The 24,475-nt window shown below is 34.9% G+C and overlaps 1 protein-coding gene across 4 annotated transcripts in view; it reads right to left on the reverse strand.

Moving 5' to 3' along the window:
- Nucleotides 1-1,338: 1,338 nt before the first annotated feature.
- Nucleotides 1,339-24,475, reverse strand: part of RASSF9 (Ras association domain family member 9) — a 29,142-nt gene continuing 6,005 nt past the window's right edge. For 3 of the 4 annotated variants that reach the window (XM_004937598.5, XM_046902957.1, XM_046902956.1), the window contains exon 2: nucleotides 1,339-4,930. In XM_004937598.5, coding sequence (XP_004937655.1) covers nucleotides 3,655-4,930 — 1,276 coding nt within the window. In that variant the 3' untranslated portion in view covers nucleotides 1,339-3,654. Of the gene's footprint in view, nucleotides 4,931-8,675; nucleotides 8,739-24,475 lie in introns of all 4 variants that reach the window. The other variant, XM_015283471.4, reaches the window with a different exon arrangement.

A 24,475-nucleotide genomic window follows, 5' to 3' on the forward strand; every position in this document is an offset into this window, starting at 1 on the left:
ACTCAAGTTAGTATTTGCTTTGAGCTACATATATGAATATTTTGCTGAATTAGTTTCATGAATCTAGATTTTTGTCTGTCCAAAGCAATGAACACAATTAGGCAATCAGAATGATATGATTTTGCAATAATGATTTGTTACATTATATCTGTTTATGTCTTTATGAAGCTGGAAATATGCAAAAATAACAAATGATGATTCTGGGCATGCAAGGAAATGAAAAGCCTATTAATCTTATCAGTCTAAAGCTATAGGTTGAAATTCAAAGACATGAGAGCTTCAATCTGTCATTATCATATAATAGAATGTCCTCTGTTAGCAATTTGTGTGTATGTATGGAGCACAGTACAGCCAGGAATAGAATCCTTGAATGCACAATCAGGAGGTAAAGATATAATCTATTAGTTTGAAGTGATACAAGTACTTGGGGATTACTCAGTTTTCCCAGGGAAAACAAAACAAAACAAAACCAACAAACAAACAAAACCCACCATAATAACTTTGTCATAACACTGTAATGCTTAAGTATATAAATGGATGGAAAATACTGTAAATGTATGTACAATAAAATTATGTTTTGTATTTGTATTGTAAATTAAAGAGTCATCATCAAGGGACTAAACCAGGTAATTAAACTGACTCATCTGCTTTCATCAAATTTGTAAAAGTACATAGTAAGTCATGCAGAAACATGAAGTTTGGGTATTCACTGTATTACATGGAAATTGTTATAGAGGTATTGATTACAAAGATATATGTGGTACTATTTAGGTATGTAGGAGCCAATGCTTTTTGTATTAGCAAAGTCCATTCATTTCAGTACTGTTAACCCAGATGACAGTCACTGAAGATCTTTGCCTAGATATATATAGGGAACAAACCTATCCAAACCCTAAAATGATCAGGCTGAGTCTGACACCTATTTACTTCAGTATTTCTTTCACTCTGAAGAAATAACTATTTATTTCAAAACCTTTTAATACATATGAGTGTAACAAAATGAATTTCCATTCATTTCACTTTGACATTTCACATTTTCTCTCTCTGGGTAGACAGAAAGGGAACTAGTTTGAGAGAATGGCAGGAAATGAACCCAAATGTTTGTTTTTGCACTTTGGGGAATAAAAAAAATTGTAGACAGTTGATGCAAATCAGTGAAGATAAAGGATCATAAATTTTACTTTGGCATGCTAAAAACAGGTCAATCAAATATATGAAAAGTGTAGAAGCAGATAAACAGTAAAGTGTGCACACTTCATCTTCTTGTACATTTATCTAATTTCACAAATAAACAAGTTTTTATGAGATATAAAAGTATAAGATTCAAAACACTGTGAATTGTGTTAATTTATTTTATTAAGAAATATTCTCTCTCTCAACCTATTTTTTCCTATTCTTAGAACACAGTAATACTGGAGAACTACAAGTTGCAGGGGATATACAATCAGGCACATACTGTGGATGAAGATGACATGTGAAAATCAGTACAAATTCCTATGAGTAAAATAAATCTCGTTGAGTGTGAGCGGAAATTACTTCCCAAACAGGTATTGTACTGGCCCGCATAGTTATGTATATTCTTTTGCTTGAACTTTTACCCCCATAAGTATTTATAAAAAAAAAAGACTCAGTAGAAATAACTATTAGCTACATTCACAAGAACTCAGAGAATACATTAGCCTACTCTCAGCAGTCAAAGCTCTGTGTTTTCTACTTGTCAGAGTGATATCACAGAGTTCAAAAGATTCTGAGTTGCGTTAATAAATTATTACAAAGATAAGATATCTGATGCATACTTGAGTTTCCATCAAGCGCTGATGAGCCTAAATATGACATATTATTATTGAAGTATTCAAATAACATTGTATGATAAAAACATAACATAAAATATATTAAGGTAACTACCACATATTCTTGGAATAGAAATTCTATAATATCTAGCACTCAAAAATATATATAAAAAAAATAGAAAGAAAGAAAGGGATAAAAAACTTAGCTTTTTAGAAAAGGTTTTTTTTTTTTCTCTCTCTCTCTCTCTTCCTAAATGAAATACATGCTAATCAGCAGTCCCGACACTTCTGTCATTCCAGAACACAGTTGTCTGGCAAACATTTAAGAGAAGAAAAATACAGGAAAAGAAAGCAGTGCATCTAGAAGTATCTTACCTTTATACTCCCTAGGTATTGCCCTTTCATTTACTTTGTAGGCCTTTTTGCAGGCTTTTTGAAGTCTATTGAAGTTAAACTTCATTTAGTAACTATTTCTCCATTCAAATTATTTAATCAGATTTACATTATATTTTCAAAAGCATTAAACAAATCGATCTGCAAAATATACATAACAACCCTCAGTGTGCAACCCAGAAATTATTCAATGTTCTCTCTGTCAGCAGTCTCTAGCTCAGAGTTAGAAACCTTGTTCACTAAGACTTATACACCTAATTTTGAATTTGCAGCATTCATTGGAGTATTTAAGCTTAATGACTACATCCTAAGTGAAATCATTTGACTTAACCACATAGTTATAAAAATCTCATATTTCCTGTTCTTTTTTGTTCCCTTTGTGACCCAATATTTAATTATATATATAAAGTGGACCAGCTTTAGCTGTATCCTAAAGTCCTCATATCAAGGAGATAGCAAATACATGTATGTATCCCTGATCCAAATTAGTATCAACCAGAATTTGACAGTCTGTCTGCTATCTGAGAAGCTTAACTACCTGGCCATTGGGAACCAATAGTAAAAAATGTCCGGTCCCTGCCTGTCTCTCGTGTTATGTTTGATTTCATGGTCATGATCTAAGGAGGCCCAGGTCACTAGATCCTACTGTTGAGATAAGCAGGAGAAACCCTTCCTGAAAATGCCCCTGGGGCTAGGTGTGAGATTGGGATTTATGAATTCACAGAAGCAGGAGGCAGTCAGTTCTGACATACCCGCTGGCAGAAATTGTGTCCACATAGCATCACCACGGCAACTGCAGAGTAAGAGCAGAAGAGTGGGAGTTTCAAGAATTCTACGAGCAGTTGGACACTTCAGAAAGAAAATGGAAATTAGCAATCTATGTGAGTATGGTCATTTTTAAACCGGGTCTTAAGTGTTTCTGAAATTATCATCCTATTAACTCAAAACTGAGTTATACATTACACAAACAAAATTGCTTTTTTGTTTGTTTTATAGCATCATAAATATTAATTTTTAAGAGTCTATATGCTTGATCATATATATTCCTTTACAGCAGCTTCATGCCAAGGAAACTCCAGCTGAATAAAGCCATTGTAACAGAGCAGAAAACCAAGCTCTCCATCTAATCTCTAATTCACTTTCCAAAAAAGTTAAGAGAGATGTAGAGATGGACTCAAAGATTAAATGATGTCAAATCTATAGGCTTTTGGTCCAAACAAGTCAGAATGCTCCTGTTCTGTCTGTATTTGGCAAAGCCTACAGCCTTGCATGCATTAGCTGTGAATGCATGAGACTGCCTGTGCTTTTAAAAACAAGTGCACTTTTAAGCAAAAAGACACTGTTTAATTTTCTAGAGCTGTGCTACATTTTTAACGTATTGAAGGGATGAAATTCCAAGAAAATAAGGCTCGTCTATTCTTATAAGTGTCCTCCAAAAACTGACTTCTCATAAATGCATGACTGTTTTCTACTATGTTGATAACAGTACCATGTCCCCAGAAGTTATTTCAGAGTCCTGACTGTGTGTAGAGCTGATTCCAGTGTCAGAGTCAGTATCGTTTATGTCCAAATTAGTCACTCTATGAACAAAATCAGGAACTGCAATGCTGTTACTGGAGATGCCACTGCCCTTTGGTAGTTCCTCGTTTGATGGAAGCCTTGCTTCAACATTGTCTTTAACATGTAGTAAATTAAATTCTTCTGTAAGAAGTTCATATTCTTTTTCCTTCTTTTGAAGCAGTGAGTCTCTATAGGTAAGTTCTTTCTGAATGCAGCTCAGATATGAATTGATTCTCAGACCATCTTTCATACTTTTTTCCAGCTCATACTTCACATTGTCCAAATCTGAGTTTTCCAGTTGAGCATTAGTAGCTCCTTCTGTATGAACAACATCTCCGTTTTTTTCTGAGCATATACCATGTACCTCTTTTTCTATTTCAGCACACAGCTTCTCTATTAATTGCTTGTGATGTTTTAGTCTCTCTTCAACCTGTAAAATTCCCTCACTTTTGCTGAAATATTCATGCATTTCTTTCTGGTCATCTGCTCTACTCCCTTGCTGCTCAGCCTCATTTGGATTGATCATTAAATAGGAGTCCTGCACATAATTTTCTCCATCATTGGCAACACGGTCTAAGTGGAATTTCGCTTCACATTTTTCGATTTCCATATCAAGTTCCTTCATTCTAAGGACTTGCTGATGAATGGTATGATCTTGAGATATGATTAAATGAATCAGTGTCTCCATATTATCTCTGTCTTGCTGAACACTATCCTGTTTAAGTTTGGCGAGTTTCCGGAAAGTCTTCCTAACAATTTTCTTTTGCTTGTCAATTGGCAACATCTTCATGTAATTTGCTGGGCTGAGTTCCCACTGCTTTTCTATATTTTGTACTACCTTAGCTTCAGCTGTTTTCCACAATGGAAATGAAAGGAAAGCATCGGACTTTACCAACACGAAGTGCAAATTGGGCTGCTCTTCTCCCCAGGCTTTCCAAAGTCTCAGAATCTTTGTCAAAGGAGGAAGGACTCGCTCGGAGCCTCTCCATTTTTCTACAATACAGTAATCACTAGGTTTTCCAAAGAGGACTTTTTTCTCCCCAAATGTTGCTTGATGTTCCTCAAGCAGAGCTTGAATCACTTCTGCACATGTTGTGCGCTTTGTCAGGCCACATACAATCTTCTCTTCTTGGCAAACCCACACCACAATCTCTCGCTCATTGGAAGCCATGTCTTTGCTGGGAGGTCTAGGGGAAAAAAAAAAAAAAAAAGACCACATTTAAATTATATTTAAATGGCAGAGATTTTATGAACAACCACCAGAAATCTGATATAAACAATACATTGAAAAATTCCCGTATTCTTGTACAGTTCAATATACTTGTTTAAATTACATGAAAAAATACTTTCAAAATTAGTAACAGAAAAACACAGCAATTTCAACTACTGCTCTAACGTTACTACTAGCCCAGCTAAATGTTAATTCCCACAGAAATGTGACATCTGCTTTTTTGTGGACTTAACAAGCGTTCATTAATAATAAGCAAGAAAATTTCCAGGTTATCCTAAGGTAACATAACTTTCATATTTGCATGTTTGTTCTAATCACATAAACATTACACAAACTTTGGTAATCTTTTATTATCAACCAGGTCTCTAAAGAGAAGAATCTTCCTTCTAACTACACAGCAAAAAAAGGTTTGAAAATGAGAAAAAGAGAATAGAACACTATTTTAGAAGAGTTTGATGGTAAGGACAGATCTATAACTCATGCATGCTTATTGCACTCCACACCTTGGTGTCATTCACAGACTTGCTGAGGGTGCACTTGATCCCACTGTTGATGTCACTGATGAAGATATTAACATCAGTTCCAGTCCTGACTCCTGAGGGACACCACTTGTCAGCGATCTCCACCCACACAGTATGCCATTGATTGCTACTCCTTGGGTATGATCTTACAATCAGTTTGTCATCCATTGAATGGTCCACACATCGTGCTCATACATTTCCAATTTGGAAAGAAGGATGTTATGGGAGACCATGTCAAAGACCTTACTAAAGTCCAGATAGATGACATCAATGGCTTTTCTCTCTTCCACTGGTGCAGTTGTACCATCATAGAAGGTCAGGCAAGACTTGGTGATACAGTTAATGTATATAAGTAACAAAATTTCTTTATTTTATGTATTTTTTATTAAAACATAAAAAAGAGGGCAACAAAAACATAAAATTGTTGGGCTATTAGACCCTTATTATTTTTATTTTTTAAGTTAATGTATCAATATCTGGTTCAGAGGAAGTGGTTGCAATTCTTAGTGGGCTCTCAAGGTGCTCATCAGAGGTTTTTGATGAAGTTTTACTCTTCTGTTGCCTCAGCCTTGAAAATAGATGTTCTGAAGTGTATACATTATCAAAAAGTGATTACATTAATTGTGATTGTGAAGCAAGGAATATTTTTCTCTGGTATGACAGGTCTAGTAGGTAGATCAAAGTTTTCTTCGTGTTGAATGTCTGACTGCAATTACATATTTGATTTGCAAATTTTGAGTTAATTTATCATATTGACTGAAAAAATTATGTTTTTGTGAGCTTTTTGAGACCTTGAAAATTATGAATTTTTCAGTATTTCACAAGTATCCTGCATATTTCTTCCTCAATGAATGTTTTAATCTATTACATTGTTTCATGAAATAACAAAAGCCCAATTTTAATAAGAAGAAAACTTATGTGTCTACTCAATAATAAAAAATGCGTGTCTTCACATGTACACACATGTTGGTAGACTAAAATTTGTATAATACACATGGGTTTCAATTCAACTAAACGTGTATGGTGGGCACAAGTAGAGGAGTTAGCCCTGCACTGTGCCCTTCCCTCCACAGTGTTCGGCTGTTGTCTACGTAGCCTGTGCTTTATTTATGCATAACTGAGTTGTGCAAAATATCAATAAAAATCACCCAAAGTTGAAAGTTTATGATCTTGTGGGACCATGTTACTAGATATCCAAGGCTTCAGGCAGCCCGTAGTCATGGGTTGAACATGCCTGCTTTACAGCTAACTTTTAAATTTGTCCCTGTCTGAGTAGTTCTATACCACCATGGACTATGTTCAGAGACATAAGGTCAATGGAGAAAATATGGCTAAAAGGAAAGGAGGATGTGATGTTCAGGATTTTCCTATCCTCTAGCCTCCACATGCATGATTTGCTGCTTGTTTGGACCTGGTGATTAGTCCTCTTGCCTAAAATGATAAAAATAACAAGCTCTCTGAGGAAATGCAAATTTCTTTGGATTTTCTGGTATCAATTCCAGTTGTGTTGAATAAATGAGGTTTAATCCAGTCTGACAAGGAAGCCTGAAAATGATAATGACAATGTCCACAGTATTCTAAGGGCTCAATACCACACTTTTTTTTTTTTTTCTATCTAGAACTACTTATTCACAGGACATTTCTAGTTGTTTTTTTCTTTTTTGAGATTCACTAGGAATGGAGCTTTAATTAGGTTAATAGGTTATAACCTATAATTATTAAAGCAATGTAACTAATTTCATTTTTCTTAAATACCATACAGCACGGGAGAAAAACTACAGTCCATTAAATTGAACTATGTTTGACTCAGCTCTAGGTGCCACTCTGACCAGAAGGCAGTAACCCTCAAGAGACAGGAGACTGCAGATGAATACTAAAAAAACCTACCAGTGTGATTTTATTAGTATCGTCATACAGGAGAACTCTGTCAAACTCTGTTGCTTCAAGTCTTAGAATATTCTTCTGTAAAATCTAACAAAACACTACATCTGTGTTTTGTTAGATAGCTCTGAATGATGACTTTATTTTCTCATTTCAATAATTCCTTCTTACTCCATGATTTTACTGCAATTATTTTAAAGAACTAGTATTCAGAAGAAAAATGCATTTTTCCTAGACTGTTTAAGAAAATATGAAAGAATTTATGGCAGACATAAAAAATGGCAAAAATAATGTCTCAAAAAATGTTCCCTTACTAATATTCAAGTAATTGACCTAAAAATAAAAGTATACTCCCAGTCACTGAATTTCAGCTTAAAAAAATACTAAGAGAAAAATAAAAAATGCAATAGGTGTTAGAAATTTCAGAAATATTAGGCTGGAACATTTAGGCAGTAAGTTCAGAACATGTTTTCCTGTTGCTTTTCATAATCAATAAATACATTTTAGGGTATGAACATCGGATTGGTCTTTTATCATTCTTCTGAGAGTCTTAACGCAGTCTGTTCGCACATGGAAATTCTTCCTATTTTTTCTCATTCTTGTTTCTCATTGATTGATATATTGTCTCTTTCTTGGTATTTTTAGTGTGTAAGAGATTATTTGTGTTACACAGAAGTTTACTTCCTCTTTTCCTCCTGGCTCATTTAAAGTTTGTCTATGAAGACATTTTCTCTCTGTGATATTAGTAAATCTTCAACAACAACAACAAAATTAAAAGCCCATAGATAACCTCATTGCATTTGTGTACTGATAAATACGTATGTTATATACATTTTTTATATCGGCTTGTTGCTGACTTCAGCAGGAGATCAGTATGCTTCTGATGGAAAGATATCATTTATTGTAAAGCAATTTCTACAAGATCTCTGCAAACTTTACCCAAATACAGATATAAAATACAATACATAGCATTTAGATTGTTGTTTTCAATAATTTTCTAGCTGCTCATCCTCCTCTCCTCATCCCCAATATTTTTTTCAGTTACAGTACACTTGTCCAGACAGGCTCTACACTGAGCTTTCTTGGGAAGGATTTTTCTTTACTTATTCATAGACAAGTATACATATTTACATATTTAAAATACTATATATAGTCTATAACTAATAGTAGCATTACAGGAATGGAAAATTTATCTACATACCAGTACAAAGAGAACTCAAGTAGCTTATACATACAGACATATACTTCTATATGTGTGCATATAATGCATATAACTTACATTTGTAATTATACTCTCACCTTTTGCAGAAAAGGACAGAAGAAAAAAATCTGAACAATTTTAACTGTAGGATCAAATTAGTTCTGTAAAGTGAAAATTCTGTCATTATTTTTTCCATGTTTGTCACAACATATATTATCCTCATTTTTATTCTGCAGCATTACTATATTTTTAATTATGCTTAAAATGAACTAATGTGTCATTTATACTCTTACAGTACTATGGAATTCTAATGTCTTTTAAAAAATCAAAGGTGTTCTTTATTATTTTCCACTATAAAGTAGTAAACCAATGTGGCATACTGTGGTCCATTTAAGTAAAATTAATTCTGTAATTCTTTAATCTACTTAACCCAATTTATGCCTCCCACTCCCCAGAATGAAACTTCAGCTTGTCTGTCACAGCATAACAATTATGAAAGAGTTGTTTTTAGGATGCAAGAAGATGCTAATACTAGGAATCATCTTTTATTAAGTAGTGCTTTCTGTATAGAAAATGGAGGGCAGATTCTGTGTATATTAAATGGATTTCATCTCACTTAGACATCCAGAAGTTAAGTCAGTATAAATTTGCTATCAAAGCTCCTCCTACTCATGAAGGAAGACCTCCACATTCTAAACCATCTATGATCTCTTCTTCAAATGAAACTGTTTCTCTCTTTCGTTAACTACAAGAGATCTATGTGATCACCTTCAACTAAATACCTCATTTTCAGGTAGGTAAATACATGTGAGAGTAATCCAGTCACATTCTGGTTCATTGTTCAAGAGAAATGCAACAGGAATTTAAAATGATTAATTTTTTTCCCTGAAATTTAATATTAAAAATAACAATTTTCAACCACAAGATCTGCTTTTAGAGTATCATTTAAATAAAGAGGAAAGCTTCTCACATTTATTGATTCCTTGACCTTTGCATCCTGCAGTTTTGTAAAGGAAGCAAAGGAACTGTCATTTTTTAATAACTCATCAATTAATGAGTCTGTAGCAGCTAAGATGTTTATCTAATTAAAATGTTTAGTTTTCTTGAAGAACAGTTTCAGTAAGAGCTTCTTTAAAACTAGCTGGGCAACTTCATTTTTTAAAAAACGTTAATCGCTGTTGCTGTAAACAGTCTTTAAAGCGTTTGAAATCTATATCTTTGAGCTGATCATTGAAATGTACTGTCTAACTATCCATAATTTTAAGACCTTGATGATAATGACAATATGCAGATCTTCCCCCCCCTCCACCCCACCCAGCAGAGTCACTTATTGCACAGAAAGAGGTGAGAATTTAAACTTAAGAATGGTCAAAAGTATATTTTCTTTTTTGTTTGTTTGTTTTCATTTTTAGTTTTATGTCTTCTACTTTTTGCTTCTCCTCATTACCGTGCAAAAAATATATTAATCATATTACAGACCTCACACAAAATCTTTATTGTGTCTGCAGAACCTGATTGATGCATGTCAGATATACACTCATTACTTTAATATTCAGGCCTAGGGGAAGAAAAGTAATACATTCCAGCAGCGTATAGACAAAACAAAAACATGTATTTACGTTGCAGAGAGTCAAAATATTCAATAACTTAAGCCCTTTTGATATTCACTAAAGAGAGACTGGCGTGAAAGAACCATGCATATCAAAAATATAATTTGTCTTCCTTCACTACAACAAATTATTTGCATACGTTCACATCAAAATAAAATTAAATTCCTTTCAGAATATTTCTATTTTTTATCTACATGTTGCAAGGAACTAAACTATCTGAGTAACTTAAAAATATCTATGTAATGGCTAGAAATTTCAAAGCCAATACATTTTTTGTGAGCCCCTTACTGGCACTACTGCTTAATGTTTTAATAATTTTAAACCAATACGACAAATTTCCTAGACAAAAGTGTTTTTTTACTAAAATTTGATTATGGTCATGATCAAAAATGCTACTAGGTGGATCCTCTCAGTCACTGAAATTACTTACATAGAACAAAAATCTGCAGGTGAACATAACTGACACACAAAACAACATATTGATTCTTTGCTGGAAAATGCATAAATTTGATAATAATTTACAAATTCACTATCAAAGATTTCATTCTGAAAAATTGTGTGAAATAGCCCACTTTTCCGTTTTCACCAATTTATTAGTGAAATCGTATTTTATAATCTTAATTGTCAGCTATATAAGAGCTTTTACCTATGATGTGTGAATTTAAGTACTGTTAATCAGATGCCATGATGCTCTATTTGTCAGAAAGTACAAATGTTTGTAGGCTGGAATATTATTACTCTCAGCGTCATAATGCCATCTTTTTTTCTTTCATCATTGCATCCACAATTGGCACACAAACTCTAATTCTTTATGTCATAAATACAGTTGCTAGTAGATGATAGATGATGAAAAACTGATTTAGAGTGTTTTAGTATAGAAAATGAATCTGATTTTGTACTTCTGACATTTTTTCTTGTTGTTTTTTTTTCTTTTTGATGCTATGCTTCTATAAATACATTTCAACATACGTAACACCCAGAAAGCTAAACAACACAACAAAGCTATATTTGCAATGCAAAATCAAACAACAACAAACCAACAGAACTATAATTTTTGAGCAGTCTCCTGCAAACAGTATAAAACACCTAACCAGTGCACCTGTGCATACAGTCTAACCTGCAGCAAATCAGATGATAATTTATCACTTACTGGCTGCTCTGATAGGGTGCTCAGATGGCTTGAGCTCTCTGGTAGGTATGCATCTGTCATGACCTCCACAGAGTATGACGTAGACACTTCTGTGAAACGTAACTCTACATTTTGTCATGATACCACCTAGAACAATTCACTCTTTCAATGGGCAAATCAAAAGCAGCTATGTAACAGAAGATAAGTAATAACCTTAAGAAACAACTCTCTTGCTGTCTATCAGGTACTTAAAGTTGAGACCTTGCTTAAAGCCTCAGTGCCTGCCACCTCAATGCTTTTCTGGAATCCAGAAAGATCTGCAGAGCCCTCTAAGAAGCAGAAAGTGCTGGCATTAGGCAGGCCCAGGCAGGGCTATTCTGCCCATCTCTCTCAGCAGGCTCTCCCTTCCCTCCCTCCAGGTGTATGCTTCTAGCTCCTTGCCAAGGACCTTCTGTGTCTTCTCTGCTGCCTGCCGTGTTGGACAATGCATTAGTCTTGGCCAAGCAGGCTCAGTCACCAAGACACTTGCTCTCTTTTGAAAAGGACATGACACAATGGTGTAAAACATCCTGAGAAAACAAGAGACAGTGGCCACAAGAGCATTTAATAACCTGTTGTTTCCAAGGGCCTTTGATATGCTGATGGGGCACACAGGTCTGCCCATCTGGATTCTGGTAAGTATGCTAGGTCTTCTCTTTGTTTGGCACCCTTAAGTGCTTCCTCAGAGTGCAAGGATCAAAAATTTTTTGATCAAAAAGGATTTTTAACAAAGTGAGTTTAAATAATGAGTCAGTTGAGAATAGACAGCCCATATGGAAACTGAGGTCAGTATTTCAACCTTTGGGAAACAAATGGATCACACTGAAAGTTCACACAAAATTTATTCAGACCATCCAAATGTAGTCCACCTTTTTGCTCAACTTTCTATCAGCTTCTGAAGAGTTAGAAATGAAGGCCAAACTCAACGCGCAGTATACCTCCCATCTAAGTAGACTGTTACATGCTTCTGAGTTTCCTAAGGGCAGCAATGAGGAAGTATCTCCTCTCTCACCACCCAGGGAAGCTGGAATTATTCCAAAGCCTTAGGGATTCAAGACAGCCTATTAACTAACAGCATTACCATTCCCTTTTACCTATTCCTAAAAAAACAAACAAACAAACAAACAAAAAAAAAACGTTTATTTCAGAAATGTTTATTTAATGTTACACAGTTATATCCATATCATGTAGGGGATAAAATTTTTTTATATGAGGTGCCAGAATCTTGCTCCTGCTTCTCTTTTGCATGACACTAAGGCAATGGCAGTATCTAGCTAAAAAGTATATTGGCAAGGAGCACTTTAACAATGATATTAATAATTAGAAAAACTCATTATAGGTAGTTAGTGTAATCCTGATACTATAGAAATGCTTGGAAAGAACACGACAAAACTTGTGAAAACAAAGTAATTATTTCAAAATAGATAACTTAAATTTCTCTTTACCATCTGTTTCTGTATCTATTAAATGTTCTTTTATGATATAGCTTCCTCCTTTGCAGAAATGCATATAGCCATTTATTAAAAACAAAAGAGGAAATTAGGTATATAGATATTCATATGACTTTTTTCAAACATATGCATATACATGATAGTTTGGATGCTCTAATCATAATATTTCAGATCTTTGAAATAATAATAATAAAAAAGATTTAAATAAAGGCTATTTAAACCAGCTTTGTACCACAAACTTCTCTCACCAGCAGTTCATATGCGTTTTGCAATTCCTTTTTAAATGTGTAAATTTTTAACTCAGTAAGATTTCCAGAGTCAGGAAACCTTTATGAAACATTTTAATTAGCAGCAGCTGCTGAGAATTATGTTCTATCAAAATTATCATTTTTGCAATTAAAACTGTAACTATTTCCTTACTCCCTTCTTCAGAGGAATGTCATCACCTCATTTTGCGTCTGTACAGAATTACATACATTATAATTCATCAATGATCTACAGTAGAAATTTCTGCTCATCCAAACATTTTACACTACATTAGTGCTGTATGACAGTTTTCAGTTAAGTAACTTTGAATTTGTATGAGATAGTACTGTTCTGTTATAGCTGGATAACAAAAAAAAAATTTTGATAGTTTAAAATATAAAGTTCTGCAACTTAATTGTCTTATCGTAAATAAGTCATCCACAGGAGAATTCTTGCTGACTTTAAGCTTCAAACTTTGGTGAAAATCTCACGAGAAACCATGTTCTTCCTTCTAATAACTGCACTGCTTGGGACACAGGTATCAAAATGGGGACCAATATTTGAGAAAAATAAAAAAAAAAGAGAAAAAAAAACACACTACTTTTACTACCTAAAACTGATACAAAAGAAATAAAAGCATCCCACAGAAAGGACCAACAAGGACTGAAAATAATAACTATATCATCAGATAAGTGGATGGATAGCAGTATTTATGCTACAGAGTAGTATGAGCCAAGGCATTACATTAACTCAGAACATTACATTAATTAAAAAGAAAAAAAAGAAAAAAAGAAAGAAAGAAAGAAGAGACACTGTAAGAGGAATTATCTACCTTGCAAAAGTTACAGCAGATGATATTGTGGGAGAAGAAAATGTTTAATAATGACATAGTAACTCCAGTAACTCTGACAGATAATACTTTGCAAAATCTCCTTTGCAAATTCCAAGGGCAGATTTTCAACAGAGTTAACCAAAAGCTCTGCGTTCTTCCTTTTGCTTATTAGCTCTGCCCCATACCACGTTTACTTTGCAATGACTTAAGCTAGAGTCAAGTGCAATGGCTTCAGTCTCCATTCAGATGAAGACTTCATCTGCCGCTGTCTTTTTCTCCAGTCTTACTTCTGAAAGCATTTCTCTCCCTGAGGGTACACATTCCTATAAACTATGCTATAAATTTGCCTTCCTGTCAGACAGTTCATCCTTTCTGCATTGCATATTCAAAGTCATAAGATTGGTAAGTGGATATTATTCAAAAAATGTTTGGAATTTCAGTGAGTAACTTGCTATGTACACAAATTGTCATGACAGGTAATGTGCTTATCATATAGGGTCTGTATTTGTGATGGTCTGACACACTGGAGTCTTGAGAACAGAACAGAACTAGCTGTCTACCAAAATATTTTCCAAGATGAGCAACAATACTATTAACAATTTGCTTTACTGAGAAAACATGCTTTGATGTGTCTATTGCAACTGGTACTGAGGAAACAGCTGTCATACAGGAATGGCAGATGCATGAGGAGCTCCAGAGCCAAAACAAACACTGACATATCCAGTGGAAACCATTTGTTACACCATGATGGGGGGAAAAGGAAGTCAGTCATTTTCAAATTCCTCAATGTTAGTAAACAACATGAAAAGTTTAGGAACACCAATACAGTAAATGTTGTGTTCTGATTTTGAGCAGTGGGTAGTTCTTATTACTTGATAAGTGAAGATGCCAGGTTTTATTTAGCTAGCATGAAAATTTTGCTATATTGCCAAAATGACTCTCTGTATATATCATGTTTACATGTTTGTGTATACTGAAGCACTGGTTATACTATAGAAGCTTTAAGAGGTTCCTATTAAAAATGTGCAGAATGTGTCTAAAATTTCATCACTTTACAGAAGAACAAGAAACATGTATAATTAATTTAAAACAAAAGCTTCCAAATGACAAAGTTAAGACCTGCTATTACAGTAGAAATTTAGATTATCTAACTTCTCCCATTAGAATTTTTTGAAACCATCTTTTAGAATCACCTTGGTTTATAAGCTTTTGACATTAAAAGAAATGAGGGGAATTCCAGGAGCTGTAGGCACTACTTTTGTTATTGTTGTTCTATGAAATTGTGTTCAACTCTCATTGAAAAGTTAATGTATACTATATCCCCCCCTGGGGCTTGTTGACATCTTTCTCAGTGAAGAAATAAACAAAGCATTCTGAGGCTGGGCTTGGACTGCCAGAACATGAACAAAGGGCACTATACACAGAGCAGTGATAATAAAGTAAGTTGAATAAAGGAACAAGATGCAGACAAGTAAATGATAAGATTTCATACCACCTTTCTGATACTCCCTGGGCTGAAGGAGACTGTAATGGTTGCCATCTTATGAACCCTTAAACATGGAGTACGGCTCAAACAATTCTGTTCTCAGTGGCACCACATGGGAACATATGCTAACCTCATTCACAATGAAAAAAAACAAAGTCCAGATGGACTTGGTTTATTTTTACCAATTCCTCAAGATGAACAGGGACACAGCAAAGAAACTCTTCTGTTCCTTACAGTCTTTTCTTTAAGACTAATGACTTTAATTACTGCTGTATCTACTCAGCAGCAGCCTATGGTGAATTTCAGAGCATGGACATTGTACTCATGATTTTGAAAAGGAACATCCTATGAACCAGTATTCTTTTATTTATTTTTTTAACACCCTAAGTCCATCCCTAAAATATACAAAATTGCTTACAACTATTTTAGACAAGTGATGATCCTAAATACTATTTTTACTGCAAAGTTCAATTTTTTCGGTTAGCAACTGCAAGACTTAGAATTTCATGAAGTGGTAGGTAATCTGATGACTACCTGTGAAATACATATATTTGAGCATTGATCCTTGAGTTGAGTCGTATGGTGTCACATGATAATGGGTGTCAATGCAAAGGTTGCTGAGAATGTCAAGTAGCATGGTATGTGGGCTTTTGGAGTGCCTCTTCTGCAAAAGCAAGCCTTTGGATCTGCTCAAGCATCTTATCAAACATCATGCTTGATTATTTAAAATCTAAACTATTGTGTATTATAAAATTATAGGACCCATAAATCTTTTTTTTTTTTCTCCCAAAAGACCCGAAGTCTAATCATATCAGCAGCCAGAAATCTGGTATTTTCTATATTTGCTTTCTTAACTTTGCAATATTTAATCATCTTTCAAAACAGTTCATATATATACATCCACACGTAGCTTGCTCTGAAAGTAATGCTTCCTATTTATTTTTATGGAAACTACAAGAGGTACAAAGAACACAATATTACTATTTGATAGAGCAAATTCTCAGCTAGAAGACACTGTTTTTCAAAATTATCACCACCTTTTTTTGCCAGTGATGTACAAGAGCCTGCATCCTTCACTTGTAAAAATCTGCACCAACAGAGGCAACAGCTGTTATGGTGGTTGGATAATGTTACCCACTCAGTTCATTTTTCATTGGCCCCAACAGATGGAAGTCAGAAGGGATCAATACAGAGGGTATGGTAGGACAGTCTAGCCAAGATTGGTGATGTGCTCCATGGTCTTCAAACTGATATGGGGCCTGGCATTCTCATGCTTCAGGAGAAAGGTTGTCTTCTTTTCTCACCTGACTCTGTAAGCTTGAGCCTTCAGTTTCGTCAGAGCTGTGATGCAGTGGTCAGGATTGACAGTTCGTTAGGGTTCCAGGAAAACCAGAAATTTCCTATCCCAAATCCAGAAGTTTCCTACCCCAAAAGACAATGCACATCCTTTTACCCACTGAGAGCTGCATCTTGAACTTTTTCTTCAATGGGGAATTCACATGTTGCTACTCCATGGTCTGCTGTTTAGATTCTGGCCCATAGTGGTGGCACCACATCTTGTCACTGGTAATAATGCAATTCAGGAAACTGTCACCTTCAGCCTTGTATTGGTTCAGTAGTTCCTGAAAAACTAGCACATGGTGTTCCTTTTGTTCTTGTGCGAGCACTCGTGTAACCCACCTGGTGCAAACTTTGTCATCTTCCAATGCTGCCACCATCATTTCCAATGCATTGAAGCTGATATTCAGCTGTGTACACCGTTCTCTGGTTATAATCCATCAACTCACATCAATAAGATGATCAAGACACTCATTGTTTTGTGGAGTGACAGCTGTGCACGGTCATCTGAAATGTGGCTTGTCTTTCATGTTGCTGTCATCACAGGTGAAATGCGTCACCCAATTCCTCACTGTGCTCACATCCATTGTTTGGTCTCCATAAACATTCAGCAAGATTCAATGAATATCAGTGAGTGCAGTTTTTTCTGCACGGAGGAATTCAATTACACACCTTTGCTTCATGTGCACTTTCATGTCAAATGCCATTATGTCAGACTGCCCCTCTGCTGCCATCTGTTGCACAGCAACAAAATGTAATGGAATATTGGTGGATAAGTTCAACTTCTGCTGTCATACCACCACCATCTGCCTCTGACATTGTGGAACATAATAAAATAGAGAAATTACTTCTGGAGCAGCCATCATATATCTCTTGATCCATCTATCTATCTATCTATCTATCTTGATCCATCTATCTATCTATCTATCTATCTATCTATCTGTCTATTATATATATATAGACACACATACTGACAGTTTGCCAGGAGTAAGAGTGGGGTTCACTTTTCTTTTGTATTAATTGCAATACATTTTACAGACTTTAAACCATTTTGAAATTATACTGTATGATTTCATTAAAGCATACTGAAAATGTTGCCTCAAAAGGGATTCCATTAGGAACTCATTTATAATCAGTTTTTTTTTTTCTTTCAGATTTATTTCTAGAATTTTTTTGAAAGTTAATTTGATTACAAATGTGTTCCATTACTTACAGTATTTGAATGGATGAAAGGTAAAAAGATGAGCTGACAAAGTGGACTCTTAATATTAAAAGAGCTAAATTCAGTACTAGATACATAATTATACTAACAAGAAGAGGGGACTTGGATTTTTGAAAAGAAATCTGTAGCATTTTAGTTCCCATTAACAATCTGGGAGATTTTGCAGCTTAAGCTTTCAAGTAATTTCCTAAAATTACCTATCAATGAATGCTTCAATATGCAGTCAGCCAGGGACAGGCTGATAGGGTCTCTGAAAAACCTCTTCATCCTCTCTGGAGAAGCTACTGAACAAATAAATTGTTAACCTTGGTAGCTGCCCTAGTGATGGATATGCTAAAGATGGCAAAGTGGCTTGCAAAACTAGTTTTAGACAGTTGAGCAAGAGATGAGAAAGGCAAGGAGGGAGGAACTGCTGTCTGGAAGCAAGTCAATGCTAGATCATAAATATCAAGAGGAAATTGTCTGCTCTAATGTAAAGAATAAAGTGTAGGTGAAGAATACCAAAGAGTGGTGTCTGATAGCACACAAACCATTTTAGCTGTGAGAAGATGAAGGAAGTTGACTCCAGTGGAAGAATGTCCCATGATTCAGATAAAAAAGCCACGTGAATCCCAAAATATTTGACTGGTCATGATTTAAGCCTGAAGTTTCTTCCAGAACATCAGGAAACTGAGATGATAAGTACAATGATTTTTTTTTTTCCTAAACTGTTTTAAAAACTTTTGTCATAAGTTCAATTATTTTCCTTAGTTAAATTTAAGAAAAACTCATTTATGAATCCTCACAAAAATATTCTCTGGTATCCAGATGGGTCCACTTCACTCTAAATCACATGACTTAAGATGAATTAGGTCATAAAGATTAAGAGCCTTGTTAAACTGTCTGAGATAACCCACCTGAAAGTGACTGAACATTTTAATTAAAAAAACATTTAAAAAGATCATGCAGCTGAAGAGATGTCACACACAGAAGTGTCTGTGGCCAAAGATTAAGGCAGGTCCAAGACATTATGGGGCTAGTTTTGCAAGATGCTTCTGTGGCAGAATAGTCATTATCCCAAGAAGTCTATGACACCAAAAAGACACCGCAAAGTATATGTTGTCTACAACTCATGGAAAGTCAAACTGAGTCAACATTCAAATTAATCTGATGTTTCTTTATTTCACATATTCAAACATCTTTACATCTGGGGAGTTTTTCAATGTATGAGCAATGTAGATGACTTTATAGCTTAAAGAGAACAAGTTCAATTCTGACTGTACATGGCAGAAGCTGAATGGATACAAGATGGATAGCTAACTGGATATAATGGATAGCTAACTGAAGGCATACTTCCTTCTGCCATGAAAACAACTCTGTGATGTTTGGAGAAATATACATGAGTAGAATTCTTACATGGCATGTTCACTTTCTGTTTGTCACTTACAACTTTAAAAGAACTCTTGTAGGCACCACATGTTGTAATATGTTGATGCACATTTATGCAATCTGCAGAAATGTCTTTCTGTAGATATTATTTATAACTACATGATGGGATAGACAATATATTTTATTGAACATTAGATGCAGTTGATACAGGTTAATTCAGTAATAAGGTGGGTGGCAGTATATTTTTTTAGCTATAGATATAAATTACATGATCACGTACAGCATGAACTATCATATATGCATTTGTATACTAAACACGGGCCTGCCATGCACAAACACTTTCATGAAAAGAAATATACTCATATACTCAAACTTTTGGAAGCACTGTTGAAGTTTTCCATGCTACATAGTTCAACCAAGACAAATTCAGTTCAGCATACCCACAGCAGGATGCCTTCTCTCCCTTATGTTGACCCCCATCTCACTGAAGGCATACAATTGACAGTACTCCAATTTTGCCAGTCATAAAAGGCACTGAGGCTTTGCAGACACTTTCACATGCTTCCCCTGCTGCTGAAATTCATAATCCCCTCTTTGGCACCTGGACTTCCACAAAAAGTGCCATGGAAGAGTTCAACTCCTAACAGGATTTGTTGACACCACAAGGTCAGGAAAAACTGACATAAAATAGGAAGAAGCATAAAGAAAAGGGCAGGACTTAAGTATGTACTGTTAGTACTGTTATATGTTCACTGCATAACACATTGTAGTATTAGTTAGAATGACAGTCAAGAGCTTGATCCCCTTCTCCCTTAAACACCAATCTTTGTCTTTGAGTTACTGTAAGTACTTTGTGCAAACTGAGACAAAATAGAACAGTGTCAAAAGGAAATACTGAGAGAATTTCAGTTTAGAAAAGTTGACAGAAATTCCCTCACAAATACAAATTGAGGCTGCCAGTGCAGGTATCTCACAGGTGTGTTCTGGTCACTGGGGAACCTGGCTGCACCTTGTGTGCTCTGGACAGTATTGCTGAATATGAATTCATAGCTCAAAAAGATGAAAGGCTGTTTCTTTCCTAATTGTGTGAGGGAGTTACACAACTAGAGAGTTTTTCAGACTGGTGTGAGACATGATGATAGTACAGGTGGCTGGAAAACACTGCCAGTCAAAATGTTACTAATATGGGTTTTAATAATAATAATAATTTAATGGACATCAGAAGATTTAATGCTAGTCTTAGATGACTACAATGAGATCTTAAGTATCAAAGCATCTGTCATAAATCTAGCCTTTATTACTTACTATTGTTCAGTATCTGTCTATTCTATGTCTTCTGTTCTACGTATGGTACTACCATTTGCAAAAGACAGCTTTAATTTAATTTTTTACTATGCCTTTTATTGCTAGATATTCAACTGCTTCATAAACTGACAGATTACTTAATTTATCTTCTCATTCTCTCCTAGGGAGAGAAGGGTCCAAAACTGAAAAAGAGTTAAGCCAAATTATTCATTCATTTTAGCTCCCAGTCCAGTTAACTGAACTGATATCTATAGAGATGTCCAAAGGAGGATATCCCTAAGCTTCCTCTGCTCAGCTCTTGTGCAAAACATATTACAGTGTATGGAATTATAAAATGAGGAACGTGCAGTGAGTAACCACTTTTGTAAGCTGTGGTTAATGTGACTTGCCCAGAATCACGTAGGAATGTTGTGGTAGGAGTAAGGAATAGCATCCATGCTATTAGGATGGTTCTCCCTTAATCATACATTACCCATCTATAATTCACCTCTGTATTCACTATTCCCTTTTTAATTACTAAAATGAATGGTACAAAAGACGATTAAATAGATGTGCTATGAGGTCTGCGCATGTTCCATGAAGACCTTCCCTTTGAAAGTGATTGGGGTGGAGTTCAGCTCATCTCACTTTAGCTATGTAAAATGTAGTTGTGTAGCCAAAGACAATTTTCTGACCTTCCTCTGTAATCAGTGGCATAAGATAGGCACCTCCAAAGGGGTGATTAATCCTATACTAAAATAGATGTCTGAATGAATTGCCCTCTGGAAGTGTATACATCTAAAATACACATTAACTACAAAGAGTACTGAGATTAATAGATGTGTAAATGTTCAATGGCTAAAGTTAACTAAGTTGAAATTTACCTTTTTGCTTTACTATGCTCTTGAATCTAATGGACAGTCTGAGTGCCAGTAAACAGTACTGTAACTATCCACATGAATGCAGGGAGAAGCTTGCAGTTCCAAAAATAATTCAGATCTTTGTCCAATGCCTGCAATGGCCTTCGTGAATAAACAAATGTATTTGGTTATCTACCAAGACCTTAAAGTACTAGAACTCTAGGAAAGTGCAGGAAAGTCAATAGCAAATCTGAATTTTTTGTTAGGAGTCTGGATATGTTAAAACAGGATACTGACAGCAAAGTGGCCCTGAGAGATACAGACAATAATCAAGTTGAACAAGTACTCTTAGTGCCTTAGCAATCAATACAGAAGAAGTCTGTCAACAGGTAATGTTCAAGTGAAACAACAATTTAGCAAACCAATTTGCTGATTATAAAGCCAACAGAAACAAAAGCAGCTGAAAATTTCACTGAGATGACACTAACAGATGAACCTATTCCAGTGAGATACAGCACATATTTTTCTTTCTTTTTTTTTTTTTTTTTTTTTTAATTCCTGTTTTCTGAACTGTTCCATATTCTCTCAAGCACAGCTTCTTTTTCAATGAGGTAAACTCCTGCCTATCCACTGGATGGACCATGCCAAGATTCTGCATTTATAAATATCACTAAGCCATGCTTTGATCAGTAATCTGAATTTGAATTTGGTACCTTCCTATGACAAATGAGGCATAAAATATGTTATCAAAATAGTGCCCTGATTTTTTCTCTTTTTTTGTCGTATAAAGTGTTTTAACAATTTAAGCTACCTTCAATAAGACTCAATGTTATTTTGAATTTGGAGAAGGTTGGGGAAAACAAAGTGACATGCTCCCCATGGATGAAGAAGTCTTTAAACACAGAGTAAATTGCAGGGTCAAGACACAAGGACAGATTGCCTTAAAAATTAGTAGTCTTCACTCAACCACATTATTCCACTGATGTCATACATCCTTATAAGTTAAATTAAGGTAAACATAGCTGACCAAAACAGAATTTATGCAATATATTATTATTACACTTTTATAAGCCTGATTTAGCCCCTGAATGTTATGCTTTTCCATATTTAATCTAAGTCTTATCACTTTTGTATTATTAAAATAAGAGTAAAATAAATATCTTGTGCTTGTCTGGAGAGATGATTTTTTTCCCATTATGATAGGAAATTCATAACTCAGAATTCCTTACGTTAATAAGGTGGAGAATAAAGAAAGCAGATTAATCAAAGTGACACATTCTACCTCCAAAAAAGAAAGCTGGTATTTATGTATTTTTTTCATACCAAATACCTCTGTATAAATATATCTTCCTCCTATCACTTCTAGGCAGCTAACAAAGGTAGAATAAACAAGTGAAGAAACAAAAAACTAGGAAAACGAGATTTACATCACCTCCAAGTTTACAACGTGTATTGATAGCCTGGCTTCTTACTTCTAATACTAATGCACAAAAATGAGATTGTTCAAACTGACAGATGTAAACATGCTCAGGCAGAAAAAATAAGTGAAAAAGTTAGTGAGATAGAAGCACATCTTTAAATAATAGGCATTTGAGAGATCTGCCAAACTTGCTGTGGAAAAATTTCTTTCAGTTGCAGTGTCTTTTCTTCCTCTCCTCCTGATATCAAGCTTTAAGTTTCATAGCTTTAAAAGTATGATTATAGGACACCTTTGTTATCATTACCAGTGAAGACCTTCCATTCTGAGTTTTGGTTTCAAAGGTTACTTTTTTTCCCTTTTCTTCTCCTCACAAAACCACATCACTCCCCACAAGACATATTAAACATTATGAAAAATTTTAGACCCTTGAAAATTCCTAAGCAAGTCATGTGAAATGAAATCTAAACAATCCACTGTACATTCTTATTTCTTTGTGAGGCAGCCAGGTCTAGTGGACTGTAGAAGGATTAGAAACAAGGAACTCCCAGATTTTATTCATACCTCTCTCACTGCCTTGCTTTAATACCCTGCACTTCTACAGAATTTTTCACTGTCTAGTCATGTCCTACTTATTCTCCTGAGGCATGCAAGTATTACCACCTAAATTACAGCTGAGGAAAACTAAGTATGCTTATCAGTTGTCTGAGGTCATAAACAAGCTGGTATCATTATAGCTATTACAACACGTGCTCCTTAAGTGGATTTCTGGATAGGCCAAGACAGGAAAAGGTGACTAGTGTGTAATTTTGGTGATTCCTTGAGGTGAGATCCAGAAAAGTGCTCAGTACTTTCAAAAACAAATTGTAATTTTAGTAAGAGTCTCCAAAATCTGCAACTCCCTCAATTAATAACTATTTTTTTCTCTTATATGCATGTGTAACATACATGCATGAGAAATCATGTGTGAAAATTTCTCATTTCTTATTGCAAGAATTTGGGTGTTCCATGGAAAATGTACAGTCCTGGGAGGTAAAAAGCCATCATCACCATCATTTGTTTGCCAACTATCCTGCACTCAGTTCTAAGTAATTTTTGTTAGTGGGAGGTATAGGCATGAAATAGATAATACAAAGTATATCAGACACAAACTGATCTGACAGAAACTTTCAGAGAATTCTTCATGATAATTGTCTGTAAGATACCATCTTACCTATCCAAGAATTACAATGAACAGCAGTTGTTTATTATCTAAATTCTGAGGAGGCTGATTCTGGTATTTGTTTAATAAACTTAGCCAACTATTTTTTCATTTTAATTTCATTTTGTTGGTCATTCTTTCCTTCTGTTCATCATCCTGAACCCATTTTACTCTGTTGTGTTCTGTATGATACTTGTGGAATTGCTAGCATGATGACAGTGGGGAAGAAGACAGAAAGTCACAGTCTGTAGAGTAACATAACACGTAAGAGAAACAGTAGAAGTGATGATAACTTGGTTGTCTATGCACACAAATGGGTACCAACATGTCCAAAATTAATTCTGATGTTTCATTTGATGTGTGATCCTAAGTAAAATCTCTATCTTGCACCATGTTTTTGTTACTATTATTTTTT

Source organism: Gallus gallus, chromosome 1 (genome assembly GCF_016699485.2).
Source record: "Gallus gallus isolate bGalGal1 chromosome 1, bGalGal1.mat.broiler.GRCg7b, whole genome shotgun sequence".
Lineage (NCBI taxonomy): Eukaryota > Metazoa > Chordata > Aves > Galliformes > Phasianidae > Gallus > Gallus gallus.